The 14,811-nt window shown below is 47.5% G+C and overlaps 1 protein-coding gene across 1 annotated transcript in view; it reads right to left on the bottom strand.

Moving 5' to 3' along the window:
* Window positions 1-8,913: 8,913 nt before the first annotated feature.
* Window positions 8,914-14,811, bottom strand: part of DRC1 (dynein regulatory complex subunit 1) — a 597,053-nt gene continuing 591,155 nt past the window's right edge. The window contains exons 16-17 of the mRNA XM_069236516.1: window positions 9,385-9,471; window positions 8,914-9,012 (exon numbers count right to left, since the gene is read on the bottom strand). Coding sequence (XP_069092617.1) covers window positions 8,914-9,012; window positions 9,385-9,471 — 186 coding nt within the window. The remainder of the gene's footprint in view (window positions 9,013-9,384; window positions 9,472-14,811) is intronic.

The following is a 14,811-nucleotide window of genomic DNA, read 5'->3' as shown; positions in this document are numbered from 1 at the left end:
CATAATAACTGCTGCAGCCCATAGGGATTCCCTGGAACCCCAATGCCCTGGGTACCAAGGTACCACTAACTAGGGACTTACATGGGGCGACCAGTATGCCAATTGTGGAGAGAAAAAGGTACAGTTTGGAGGGAAGAGCAAAGTTACTGGAGTCCTGGTTAGCAGGAACCCAGTAAACACAGTCAAACATACTGACAACAGGCAGAAAATGAGGGTAACCATGACAAGAAAGAGGGCACTTTCCTACACCCTCATTAAAGGGTAACATTGGCTCTGATGTAGCAACCCCTGGCTTAAGCACCTCTGTCAGGATGTTAGTTATAGGAAGTTGGCTCTGTATACACTATCTCAAAGTGAGAGATAGTGTACACAGAGTCCAAGGGTTCCCCTTAGAGGTTGATAGTGGCAATAATAGATAATACTACTGCTCTATTTGTGGAAGTGTGGTCGAGCACTTAGGCTTATCAGAGGGCTGTGTTAAGCATTTGTTGTATACACACAGGCAATAAATGAGAACACACACTCAAAGACTTAACTCCAGGCCAATAGAACTTTATATAGAAAAATATTGTTTTCTTAATTTATTTTAGAACCACAAGATTCAGAATTCAAGTAAATGCATAAATTGTAAGGTACTTGACATAGGTAATTGTAGAACTTTCCAATAAAACAGTAATGTACACAGTTTTGGCAAAAATGGCATTAAGCTATTTTAAAAGTGGACACTGTGCAAAATTCAAGAGTTCCTGGGGGAGGTAAGTGTTAGTTAGTTTTTCAGGTAAGTAAAGCACCTACAAGTTCAGTCTCCGGGGAATAGGCAGCCCACTGTTGGGGTTCAAAGCAACCCTAAACACCCAGCACCAGCAACACAGGGCCAGTCAGGTGCAGAGGTCAAAGTAGGGCCCAAACAACATAGGCGCCTATGGAGATGGGGTGCTCTGGTTCCGGTCTGCTGGCAGGTAAGTACCTGCATCCTCGGGGAGCAGACCAGGGGTGTTTAGTAGAGCACTGGGGGGTCCCAAACAGGCACACACAGTACACCCTCAGCAGCACAGGGGCGGCCAGGTGCAGTGTGTGAAGTAGGTGTCGGGTTTTGTATTAAAAACAATTGAGGGACCCGGGGGTCACTCTGGTGATGCAGGCAGGGCACAGGAGGCGCTTCTCGGGTAAGCCACTGACTGGGCCTGAAGGAAGGTCGCCTACTGGTCACTCCTGCACCGGTAGCTGGGTTCTCTCGGACCTGGGGGCTGCTGGTGCAGTGCTTTTTCCAGGCGTCGGGTTCTTTATTACCAGGCAGTCGCAGTCAGGGGGATCCTCTGGATTCTCTCTGCAGGCGTCACTGTGGGGGTAGAGGGAGATCGTCTCAGTGTGTCCACATCGCCTGGGGGTCCTCGCTGTGGTGTTGGTTCCTCTGGACATGGGCCGGGGGCATCAGGTGCAGAGTGGTGGGGACTCCCGCTTCAGGAGTGAGACTGGAGTCCCTTTGAAGATGGTTTAGTTGTTTCTGTTTTGGACAGAGCCAATGTGCACGAGAGTTTCTTGGTCCTTTGGTTGCAGGTCAGTCCTCTGAGTCCTCAGAGGTCTCTGGTCCCGCTGGATGTGTCGCTGTGCAGGTTCTTTGAGTCTGGAGACAGGCCGGTAGGGCTGGGGCCAAGTCAGTTATCGTCTCCGTCACCTCTGCGGGGCTTTCAGGACAGCAGTCCTACTTCTTCTTTAGGTCATCAGGAATCTGTTTTCCTGGGTTCAGTGTCGCCCCTAAATACTAGATTTAGGGGTGTGTTTAGGGCTGGAGCGCAGTAGCCAATGGCTACTGTCCCTAATGGTGGCTACACCCTCCTTGTGCCTCCTCCCTCTGGGGAGGGGGGCACATCCCTAATCCTATTGGGGGAAATCCTCCAAAGCAAGGTGGAGGATTTTCTAAGGCAGGGGTCACCTCAGCTCAGGACACCTTAGGGGCTGTCCTGGCTGGAGCGTGACTCCTCCTTGTTTTTCTCATTATCCCCCCTGGACTTGCCGCCAAAAGTGGGGGCTTGTCTGGGGGGGCGGGCATCTCCTCTAGCTGGAGTGCCCTGGGGCATTGTAACACGAAACCTGAGCCTTTGAGGCTCACTGCTAGGTGTTTCAGTTCCTGCAAGTGGAGGGGGGGTGAAGCACCTCCACCCAGTGCAGGCTTTGTTTCTGGCCTCAGAGAACACAAATGGTCTCACCCCATGGGGTCAGAAACTCATCTCAGTGGCAGGCTGGCACAGACCAGTCAGTCCTGCACTAAAGGATTGGGTAAAATACAGGGGGCATCCTGCATTTTTTAATAAATCCAATACTGGCATCAGTGTGGGTTTATTATTCTGAGAAGTTTGATACCAAACTTCACAGTATTCAGTGTAGCCATTATGGAACTGTGGAGTTCATTTTGACAATCTCCCAGACCAAATACTTAATATGGCCACACTGTACTTACATTGTCTAAGAATGGACTTAGACACTGTAGGGGCATATTTCTCATGCAGCTATGCCCTCACCTGTGGTATAGTGCATCCTGCCTTAGGGCTGTAAGGCCTGCTAGACTGGGGTGACTTACCTATGCCGCAGTCAGTATTTTGTGTGCATGGCATCCTGAGGGGAATGCTATGTCGACTTTGCCTTTTTCTCCCCACCAGCACACACAATCTGCAATGGCAGTGTGCATGTGTTAGGTGAGGGGTCCCTTAGGGTGGCACAACACAGGCTGCAGCCCTTAGGGTCCTTCCCTGGTCACAGGGCCCTTGGTACCACTGGTACCTTTTACAAGGGATTTATCTGTGTGCCAGGGGTGTGCCAATTGTGGAAACAATGGTACATTTTTAGTGAAAGAGCACTGGTGCTGGGGCCTGGTTAGCAGGATCCCAGCACACTTTCAAGTCAAGTCAGCATCAACATCAGGAAAAAAGGTGGGGGGGGGGGGGGTTAACTGCAACAAGGAGCCATTTTCCTACATTAGTCCATACCAGCACCATAGGCAAGTCCAGGTCCAAGACCTCAGCTGCCTTACGCACCACCATGGCATATGATGCTCCCTCCTCTGTAGCCACAGAAGGAGGTGAGAGCATGCCAGCATCTGGAGAAGTATCCAGTCTGCTGGCTTCCCCTAGATCCTCATACTAGTCCTGCTCCTCTAATCCATACCTGTGCCTGGCTGATCAGAATAAGCATCAGGTATTGATCTGGGCCGTGTCGGCGCCGAAGTCGGAATCAGCGGCAGAGGAGGCCGACTGTGTGGAACTGGTGCCGGTCCGGATCCGATAGTAGATCCCTGGGTCCCCAACGGCGCCGAGGCCAAAGCCGCCAGCGTCGAACCAGATAGGGTCCCGTGGGGGCAGGCCACTAAAAAACGAGGCACATGGCTTTGTAGAAGTCTTTAAATTGAGCGGGGGTCACTCCGGTTCCCGGATAAGGGGGGGAGACGCAAAGTCGGCCCTGGCATCGGCTCCGCCAAACTGTGCTCAGAACATCGACTTTCCCGTGATGCCTTATCAGCCAACAGGCATGGCGAAATCGAAGACCGCTTGGACTTCTTCTTCTTGTGCCTCTTCCCCGAGTGCCCGGAGGACCTCGAGTGCGAAGAAGAGGACTTGGGGATCCTGAAGCAGTCCTGCGACCTCCTCCTCGAGCGGAACCATGACCTACTAGGAGTCGCGCCAACCAAAGACGACTGCCGGGCCGCCATGAGACCGCTCTCTCAAAGCCAAAGACTTTGCGTTGTGGTCTCTGTCGAGGCACCAAACACATACCTGGTGGGAGTCCGTCACCAACACGATGTGATGGCAGGCGCCACACGGCTTAAACTCCGTCTTTCTAGATGACTTCCTCACACAGACACGAAAAAATCTTTGACAAAACAGTAAAAAAAAGGCTTGCCAAAAAAGGCAAAGGGCGATCCCGGACCTGCGCTTAACCTGCGCAGAAGGAAAAGAACTTCATGTACGTGCGCCAGGGTGGTGCCTTTATAGGCGACCGTGACGTCACAGACGGCTCCATTGACGCTGACGAAGCCACACGGAGCCGGATGACGCACGTGGATCCGAACAACGTCACCCCATGGTGCGCACAGGGTATTGCTCAGCAAAAAATCCAGATTCGAAGCTGACACCAGGGAATTCAAAGATAAGAAATCTACAGCTAGAAGTCTCTATCAGATGCCTGTGACTTCATCCTGCACGCCCAGGATTTCCACACATCGTCCCTGGGCGTCAAAAAGATTGAGGAACCAAGCCTGTGCGCCAGAAATCAACGCATTTTAAGCAAACCTGGTACTTCGAAAAACCAAGAGACAACTGTTGATTTCTAAGATTTAAGACTCTTTTTAATTTTGAAAAAGTTATATCTCAACTTGTGCTTAATGAATGTATATCGTTTTGACCTTAATTTAGTCTCAGAGCCAAAAGGACTTAGGGCCAGATGTACCAAACAGTTTTGCCCATTCTGTGTCTATGGGAAAATGTGTTCGTACATATGGCCCCAAATCTCTTAAAGGAACTCCTTGTGCACCGAAAATAGACACACAGCCTGCTGGAAACGACGCACAGTCTGCCTTGCGACGATAAAATCAATGCACAGCTGAACCGCAACGACGCAGCCTGACTTCCGAGTGAAGAATCGATGCAGCGCCTGCGTTGCGGACAGAAATTCGCCGCACAGCCCTACCGGATAGGCGCACAGCCGAACCGGAACGACGCAGCCCGACTTCCCGAGTGAAGAATCGATGCAGCGCCTGACATGCAACAGAAAATTCGAAGCATCACCACACCGGATCGATGCAACACCTGTGACTTCGTCCCGCACACCCAGGATTTCCACCCCCTGGACGTCAAAAAGATCCCCACATCGCAGTGAGGAACCAAGCCTGCACACCGGAAATCGATGTAAAGCCCCTTGCAGCCTGGAAACGCATCATCTGTGCTGCGCTGGAAAATCCAATGCACACCCTATTTTTCCACGCATCTCCTCCTCTGCGGTCTCCGTGCATGTTATTTTTTACACAAACCAGCTACTTTGGGAAACCAAGAGACACCTGTTGATTTCTAAGATTTAAGACTCTTTTAAATCTTGCAAAAGTGATATCTCAACTTGTGCTTATTGAATCTATAGCGTTTTGACCTTAATTTATAAATATCTTATATTTTTCTAAACCTGTGTGGTGTATTTTTGTGGTGTTTTCACTGTGTTACCATTTGGTTTATGGCACAAATACTTCACACATTGCCTTCTAAGTTAAGCCTGACTGCTCAATGCCAAGCTACCATAGGGTGGGCGCAGGATAATTTGGACTGCGTGTGACTTACGCTGACTTGGACTGTGGTCCCTATTTGGACAGAGGTGAATACCTCTGCCAACTACAGACCCCATTTCTAATATTTGTGATCAGCGGTGAGGATAGGGCTTGTATTTGTGTAGTGACATACAATAGCTACGTGTACACTATTCACCAATATTTAAAGGCCATTATGAATTGTTTTCGCCTTTTTTCTCTCTATTGGTAATTTTTCCAAATTTGAATCCTACCTCTCCTTCATAAACTTGGGACTTTGTGTTGCGCCTATGATACCTTAATGGATTGGAAATGGATTCCAACTTCCCAGAGGACTACAATGAGATGGACCTTGTTCCCATTAAAGCCATCAACAAGGCTAAGCTGAGGCAGTTCTGCAAGGAAGAGGGCTGTCTGTGACAAAGAGGTCCACCAAGCAGGACCTGCAGGATGCCCTATATGTTTGTGCGGAAGCACGCTAGCTAAGGGAGGTGGCAGGGGACCAAAAGTGTGATGGCCCTGAGAAGGATAATGAGGAGGAGGAGGGGGAAAATGACTTAGCAGTGGCTCCACAGGAGAGAGGGGAGCCCACTGAGAGGGGTTCTGCTACTGGATCATATGCAGGAAGCAGTGTCTCCTCCCACATCCTGTCCCCTGAGGAACTGCCTCACACAATGGACTGCCAAACCCCCTACTGGGACCCTGGCAGACAGACCTGTACTGAAGGGGGGCCTTGTGCACTTCAAAACTATTCTTTGAAGTCTCCCCCACTTCAAAGGCATTTTTGGGTACATAAACTGGGTCCCAGACCCCACCAACTCAGACACCTCTGGACCTAAACCTGCAGCCTGTCAAGAGGAACTGCCTGGCTGCCCAAAGGACTCATCTGGACTGCTTTGCAGTGAAGGACAGCTGCCCTGTTGTTGCCCTGCTGCCCTCTGACTTTGCTGAGAAGTGCTCTCCAAGAGCTTGTATTGAGTTTGCCTCCTATTTTCTGAAGTCTCAGAGCCAAAAGGACTTAGGGCCAGATGTACCAAACAGTTTTGCCCATTCTGTGTCTATGGGAAAATGTGTTCGTACATATGGCCCCAAATCTCTTCAAGGAACTCCTTGTGTGCCGAAAATAGACGCACAGCCTGCTGGAAACGATGCACAGTCTGCCTTGTGACGATAAAATCGACGCACAGCCGAACCGGAACGACGCAGCCTGACTTCCGAGTAAGGAATCGATGCAGCGCCTGCGTTGCGGACAGAAATTCGACGCACAGCCCTACCGGATAGGCGCACAGCCGAACCGGAACGACGCAGCCCGACTTCCCGCGTGAAGAATCGATGCAGCGGCTGACATGCAACAGAAAATTAGAAGCATCACCACACCGGATCGACGCAACACCTGTGACTTCGTCCCGCACACACAGGATGCTGTGCTGGAAAATCCAATGCACACCCTATTTTTCCACGCATCTCCTCCTCTGCGGTCTCCGTGCATGTTATTTTTTACACAAACCAGGTACTTTGGGAAACCAAGAGACACCTGTTGATTTCAAAAATTTAAGACTCGTTTAAATCTTGCAAAAGTGATATCTCAACTTGTGCTTATTGAATCTATAGCGTTTTGACCTTAATTTATAAATATCTTATATTTTTCTAAACCTGTGTGGTGTATTTTTGTGGCGTTTTCACTGTGTTACTGTATGGTTTATTGCAAAAATACTTTACACATTGCCTTCTAAGTTAAGCCTGACTGCTCAGTGCTAAGCTACCAGAGGGTGGGCACAGGATAATTAGGATTGTGGTCCCTATTTTGACAAAGGTGAATACCTCTGTCAGCTAGAGACCCCATTTCTAACAGCCATTGTATCATCTTAATTTTTAATAAAAAAAATACAGAGAGTAATGCTAGATTTCACTATGTCTGAAGTCAAGCTGAGTTGAAAGTCAATAAAACTTAAAATACTGGAGTTAAGCTCCAGAGGAGTCCCTTACACAGATGTGTGTTAGAAAATCTGGTACTCTGAGCTTAAGGGGACATAAAATGATCTGTTACTCCACCACATTAGCCAGTTTTCGTATAACATATTGAGGTGAACAGACCCTACGTAGTTTATGGAGTTGATCTAATAGAAAAACTCCTATTTAACATTATTTTACCAAGGATTCCCAGCCTAGCAACGGGGAATATCCAAACATGTGAATCTATGAAAGATCCAGTGCTGGAGAATAGTGGTGTTACTGGTGTAGTATTTTGGTTATGGTAATGGTGTTGTGGTAGTGGTATTGTTACGCATGGTGTTAGAGCTGGCAATGGTATTGGTGGTAGTACTGTTGATGGTGGTATTTTTGGTATCAGTGGTGGTGGTATCCATAATGGTATTGCTAGTGGTATTGGTGGGCATAATGGTAGTGTTGTATTAGTGGTCCTTTTGTTGTTGTTGGTGGAATTGGAGGTGGTATTGGCATTGGTAGTTGTGGTGTTATTGGTAATGGTGAGGCTATTCATGGTGGGTCCAGTGGTAGGGGTGGTATTGTTGGTATTGGTTGTGGAAATGTTAGTAGTGTTGTACTTGTACTGCTGTGGGTAGTGTTGGTGATGACAGTAGTAATGGTTGGAAAGGGTGGTACTGATACTAGTGGTCAAATTGGTTGTATCAGTGATTGAATGGCTGGTCATATTGAGGTAGTGGTAGAGGTCACATATCTGTTTAAACACCACTGTGGTGATCTTTTTGCTGAATGACCTCCATTTGCGAATAAGGCTAAGTACTTTTCCAACCCACACTCATCTTTTTATTGGGAGAAATAACATACCCTTGTGAGTATTTATAATACCTATTCATGACGTTTCTAAATAAAAGTGGATGCCTTAAAAACAACCGTTATTTTGTTTGTTCCCAACAGTATAATGCATTCAGTCCTATAGTACTGATGTGTTGCACGTTTTGCAAGGCTTTCACATTATTATTAACTTTCTTTATCACTCTCTGGCCTCATAGTGAAGAGCAGCTCAGCAACTCCAACAAAGTCCACTAACCAGACATCCAGGTCACCTCCCTTCAAACTCTCTTCCTAACCTTTGTGTCCTGTAGTCCTTGACAAAGTCCCGAAGAGCACGTAGCACATCGTTTGGGTGGATGAGCTCGTCAGAGCTTGATTTTCCCAATTTTCTAGACTGGCTCTCACTTGCTTCTTGAACAATTTCCTTTATTTCTTCTTCACCCTATCAAAACCAATGGTAATTAAAGTCAAAGAAAAACAGACCATTCAATGTAGAATACTTATGTTCATCATCACTGTTGACACATGTGAATCACTGGGCTTCATATTGCTTTTTTAACAGGAGCAATAAGGATAGTTCTCAGTGTTAGCAATATTGCCCATATGGGAAACTGTTTAACCCTTTAAAGTAGGTCTAAAATATATCTATGTATTACCAACATTTGAGTTCTCAGTTTTTTTACTTTTTATATTTGTACATTTTTGATACAGTTCAGATCTAGCGTCAAAGCCAAAAAAAAACGTTTTACAGTGACTGCTGTCTGTTATTGTAGGAGTATTTCAAACTTCAAGTTCTATACATAAATATACAGATACATTAGTTTAGTTGCCTCAAATTGTTCAATTGAGCAGGGTCAGCTGCTGAAGCAGAGATTCAGATCTCCAGATTTTAATGTCAGCAACCTAACCACCGGATCACATTTGCTTCCCAAAAGGATAAACTTGCTAATCTTCTAGGGACAATGGCAAAAAGCAATCAGGTGACAACAGCACAAGACATACATAGAAGTGGGTCTTTCCGCCATTGCACCAGCCTGCCTGCATCATGATAACCTTATGTAAATACTTTTCAACGCTATCTTATTGTATACAATATTATTCAAAGTGTGTGATATCACACACGTTCAACAAGGCATTCTCTTTGGTGTACTAAAGAACTAACTTGATAGTCAATGCACACTGCTCTATCACCTTTCAGGAGCACTAGTAAAGTACATGTTTGTGACACATAGATGCTCTGTATGTGCTCTAGTCTCTAGAACGTAATTTGAACTTCTAATCAGATACATTGGGCACATCCCTCCTTGGAGACCTGCTCATCTTACCTGGTCTGGTGGTAAATGTTCAGCTCGGTACTTGAGGAAGAAGTCCACAAGCTTGTATACCTCATCTTCGTTTTCGATGCCCAGGGCCTGGAGGAAGTAAAATGTTTATGCAATCTTAGATTACATATAGTCAAGCAAAAAAAGTGCCCACCTTTGTCTGTAAACATGGGCTTAACATACAACTAAGCACTTGCGATTGATACCTTTTTAAAAAAAACAGTCTTAATGCTTTTGTTGTATATCTTTTACTTTTATTAACTCTTACAATAAGTCACACAATTTAAATCACAATAAAATGTCACATTTCAAATGATTAGCTGAAGGGCCTAGGTTCATTTGGGACAAAGTATCCTTAACACATGACATAGTTAATTAACCATCTTTCTTTGTACTTGAGCAGCACTTCAAGCATACTTTCGTAACTATAATCTCCACAGTAGATATGTATAACAACCATGTTATGACTACACTTAAGCCTGTATCATGATGATAGAACACACAGCAACATACATACCAGTTCTTACAAGAACGTCTCCATGGTGAAGGTTGAGTCATCTTTCTATGGGAAATCCCATTTTTGGACCTTAATTAGCATTGCCCCACAACCACCCCGACCCACCACCCAAAAACTTAAACCAAGCTAGAGTAACAGGCATATAAAACTACAACCAGATTTGGTGACAACGGCCAAAAGGGGGTTATCCACGTTTTAATACCAATCGAACAGTCTGCAAACATTAGTAGCCCCGAACATCGCCGTACACAAACACAACAACTGAAAACACTCTTAAAGTTGCATTGGGGAGATGTTCATAGCCTAGGAAAAGCTTATGCTTAAAGAACGAGTTACTTACCTTCGGTAACGACTTTTCTGGTGGATACATTAGCTACCTGTGGATTCCTCACCTCATGAATACTCCCATGGCGCCAGCATTCGACGGAAATCTTCTTACTAGTCTCTGCACGTCGACGAGGACGTCACTGTCTCGCACGCGACGCCGTCTGACGTCATACAGGCAATAAGAGGTCCTCGACGACGTGCGGACGTCAGTACCAATCATTTTTTACGTGCATGAGAACAACCAGGCAATGCAATGAAAGAACAAAGCAACATCCATTATATTGTAAAAATACACCACATTGTATGAATAACTGTAAATCTTTTTTATGTACATATATATATATATATATATACAAAACCTTTCTTTTAAAAATATATACACACACCAAGTATATACATAAAGATATATACACATATACCCATATATATATAAATATATTATATATATACATCTATTGCACCCTCAAAGATCAAGAGGAGCGCACTCAAGGATTACTTGGCAAGACCATAAAGGCAACGGGGAGGCGGGTGGGACGTGAGGAATCCACAGGTAGCTAATGTATCCACCAGAAAAGTCGTTACCGAAGGTAAGTAACTCGTTCTTCTGATGGATACAACTACCTGTGGATTCCTCACCTCATGAATAGAGTCCCAAAGCAGTACCACGCCCGGCGGTGGGTGCCTAAATGGTCAAACCAAGAAATCCTGCAGCACTGACCGTGCAAAATGGCCGTCCCTTCTAACCTCAGAATCTAAACAGTAATGTTTTGCAAAAGTGTGAAGGGACGACCAAGTTGCGGCCTTGCAGATGTCGACCACAGGAACACCTCTGGCTAAGGCCGAAGTGGCCGACTTAGCTCTGGTGGAATGAGCTCTAATGCCCTCAGGAGGATCCTTCTTTGCCAAAGAGTAACATATTTTAATGCAAAGAACAACCCACCTGGATAGTGTTCTCTTGTGGACTGCCTTTCCTCTCCTCTTGCCCACGTATCCAATAAACAGCTGATCCTCCAGCCTGAAATCCTTTGTTCTATCGATAAAGAAGCTCAACGCTCTCTTTGGATCCAGACGGTGCAGTCTTTCTTCCTCTTTGGAAGGATGAGGCGGAGGATAGAACGTGGACAAAGTAATTGCCTGAGCCAAATGGAAGGGTGAAACAACCTTCGGGAGGAAAGCAGCCTTGGTCCTCAACACCACCTTATCCCCATAAAAAGTTGTATAAGGGGGTTTTACTGATAAGGCCTGCAACTCACTCACTCTCCTTGCTGATGTTATAGCTATCAGGAAGACTGTTTTTAAAAACAAATACCTCAAGGGGCAAGAATGCATAGGTTCAAAAGGGGACCCCATAAGGAAAGTCAGGACTAAGGACAAATCCCATTGCGGCATAACGAATGGCTTTGGAGGATATTGATTTAGAAGACCTTTCAAGAATCTGATAACAATAGGGGATTTAAATAAAGATGGTTGGTCTGGAAGACATATGAAGGCTGACAAGGCCGATAAATAACCTTTAATGGTAGCCACTGCACAACCTTTCTGCGCCAGAGATAGAGCAAAAGACAAAACGTCCGATAGATGAGCTTGTAAAGGATCAATCTGCCTCTCTCCACACCACGCAACAAATTTAGACCACCTATTAGCGTAGATAGATTTAGTGGAGTGTCGCCTGGCCGCTAATATAACATCCACTACCTCAGGCGGGAGAGAGAAGGAACTCAGGTTGCCCCGTTCAATCTCCAGGCATGTAGGTGCAGACTCTGGAGGTTGGGGTGTAGAACCTGCCCCTGCGACTGCGAGAGGAGGTCTGCCCTGAAAGGGAGACGGAGCGGCGGGCACGTTGAGAGTTGGAGAAGGTCGGAGTACCACACCCTCCTTGGCCAATCCGGAGCTATTACGATTACTAGAGCCCGGTCTTGGCGAATCTTCCTCAATACTCGAGGAATCAAGGGTATGGGAGGAAACGCGTAAAGCAACTGGCCGCACCAGGTCATTTGAAACGCGTCCCCCAACGCTTCCTGCATCGGATACTGAAGGCTGCAGAACAACGGACAATGCGCGTTCTCTCGAGTGGCGAACAGATCTACCCGAGGAAACCCCCACTTCTGGAAGATTAAACGGACTTGATCTGGATGGAGACGCCACTCGTGGTCTGCCGAGAAGTGGCGACTGAGACTGTCCGCACGCACGTTCAAGACTCCGGCCAGATGGCTTGCTATCAAGCAAATCCGATGGTCCTTTGCCCAGGACCATAGTCGAAGAGCTTCTCTGCAGAGAAGGTACGACCCCACTCCTCCCTGCTTGTTTATGTACCACATCGTGGTAGTATTGTCCGTTAGGACCTGTACCGACTGACCACGAAGGGAAGGGAGGAAGGCCTTGAGAGCCAGACGTACAGCCCATAACTCTAACAGATTGATGTGAAAAATCTGTTCCTCTGGAGACCAAAGACCTTTGATCTCCAGATCCCCCAGATGAGCTCCCCACCCTAGAGTGGAAGCATCCGTTATGACTGTGGCCACTGGTGGCGACTGCTGGAACGGTTTTCCTTGTGAAAGATTGTTGCTTGCAATCCACCACTTCAAATCCACAGCAGCATCTCTGGAGATCTTGACAGTACCCTCTAGATCCCCTCTGTGTTGAGACCACTGCCTTCGGAGGCACCACTGAAGAGCCCTCATGTGCCAGCGAGCATGCGTGACCAACAGAATGCAGGAGGCAAAAAGACCGAGCAGACGAAGGACCTTGAGGACTGGAACTACCGCTCCATTTCGAAACATTGGAACCAAATCCTGAATATCTTGAATCCGCTGAGGCGGAGGAAAGGCCCGACCCAATGTCGTATCCAGTACTGCCCCTATGAACAGGAGGCGCTGAGAGGGCTCCAGGTGAGATTTGGGCTCGTTCACCGAAAAGCCCAGGTCGAACAACAACTGGGTTGTTGACTGCAGATGACGCAACACAAGCTCCGGGGACTTGGCTTTGATCAACCAATCGTCCAAGTAAGGGAATACTGCTATCCCCTTCCTTCTGAGCTCTGCCGCAACCACCGACATCACCTTCGTGAAGACTCGAGGTGCTGAAGTAAGACCAAACGGAAGGACCGCAAACTGGTAGTGTTGCGATCCCACCACAAACCGGAGATACTTCCTGTGTGACTTGAGTATCGGGACATGAAAGTAAGCATCCTGCAAGTCGACAGACACCATCCAGTCTTCCATGTTCAACGCCAAAAGCACCTGTGCTAGGGTCAGCATCTTGAACTTTTCCTGCTTGAGGAACCAATTCAAGATCCTCAGGTCCAGAATTGGTCTCAAACGACCATCCTTCTTGGGAATCAGGAAATACCTTGAGTAAACTCCTTGACCCCTTTCCTGCTCTGGGACCAACTCCACCGCGCCCTTTAAAAGGAGGACTTCTACCTCCTGTTCTAGCAACAGGAGGTGTTCTTGTGAACAATACGAAGGGCGGGGCGGGATGAGGGGCGGAAACTCCCGAAAGGGAAGGGTGTAGCCTTTTCCCACAACACTGAGAACCCAAGTGTCCGACGTAACAGTCTCCCATTTGGTGAGAAAATGCTGTAATCTTCCCCCTACAGGAGAGGAGTGAGTGGGAAATGGTGGAAGCCTAAGGCTGCTTCCCCTGCTGCACCCCGCCAGAGGATGAGGAAGAGGCAGAGTGCTGCTGAGAGGCTCCCCTGGTGCGGACCCTACCCCTCCCCCTAAAAGATCTATAGGGGTGGGAAGAGGCAGGTTGCTGATATCTTCCCCGAAAGGAAGAGGAGGAAGAGCCACGCCCAAATCCACGAAACCTCCTGAAGAATCTGGAAGAGGCCATGGAAGAAGGAGCTTGGAGTCCCAACGACTTAGCCGTGGCCCTGCTCTCCTTAAAACGTTCCAAGGCCGAATCAGCCTTAGCCCCAAACAGTTTGTCCCCATCAAACGGGAGATCCAACAATGTGGACTGTACATCTGCCGAAAAGCCCGAGTTACGTAGCCAGGCCTGTCTCCTTTCCACCACAGTTGTGCCCATTGCTCTGGCTACCGAGTCGGTGGTATCCAGTCCCGTCTGGATAATTTGGGTCGCAGCAGCCTGGGCATCAGAGACAAGATCCAAAAGAGCCTGGGGAAGCTCTGTAAACGAAGAGGAGATGTCATCCATTAGAGCATGAATATACCTCCCCAGGATACAGGTCGCATTAGTGGCTTTTAACGCCAGACTGCAGGACGAAAAAATCTTCTTCGACTGCGCCTCTAGCTTTTTTGAGTCTCTGTCCCCAGGCACCGTCGGGAAAGAACCAGGCGCTGATTTGGACGAACAGGAGGCCTGCACAACCAAGCTCTCCGGCGTAGGGTGCCTAGATAGGAAACCAGGATCAGTTGGAGCCGTCCGATACCTCCTGGCCACGGCTCTGTGAACTGCTGGGGAAGATGCCGGCTTCTTCCACACCTCTAAAACCGGATCCAGCAGAGCGTCATTAAAAGGTAATAGAGGCTCCGCCACGGCTGAGGCCGGATGCAACACCTCTGTCAAAAGGTTTTGTTTCGCCTCCACCACCGGCAAAGGCAGGTCCAAAAAACTAGCTG

The sequence above is a fragment of the Pleurodeles waltl genome, chromosome 5 (genome assembly GCF_031143425.1).
Source record: "Pleurodeles waltl isolate 20211129_DDA chromosome 5, aPleWal1.hap1.20221129, whole genome shotgun sequence".
NCBI classification, from domain to species: Eukaryota; Metazoa; Chordata; class Amphibia; order Caudata; family Salamandridae; genus Pleurodeles; species Pleurodeles waltl.
This window is presented reverse-complemented; position numbering and strand designations above follow the sequence as displayed.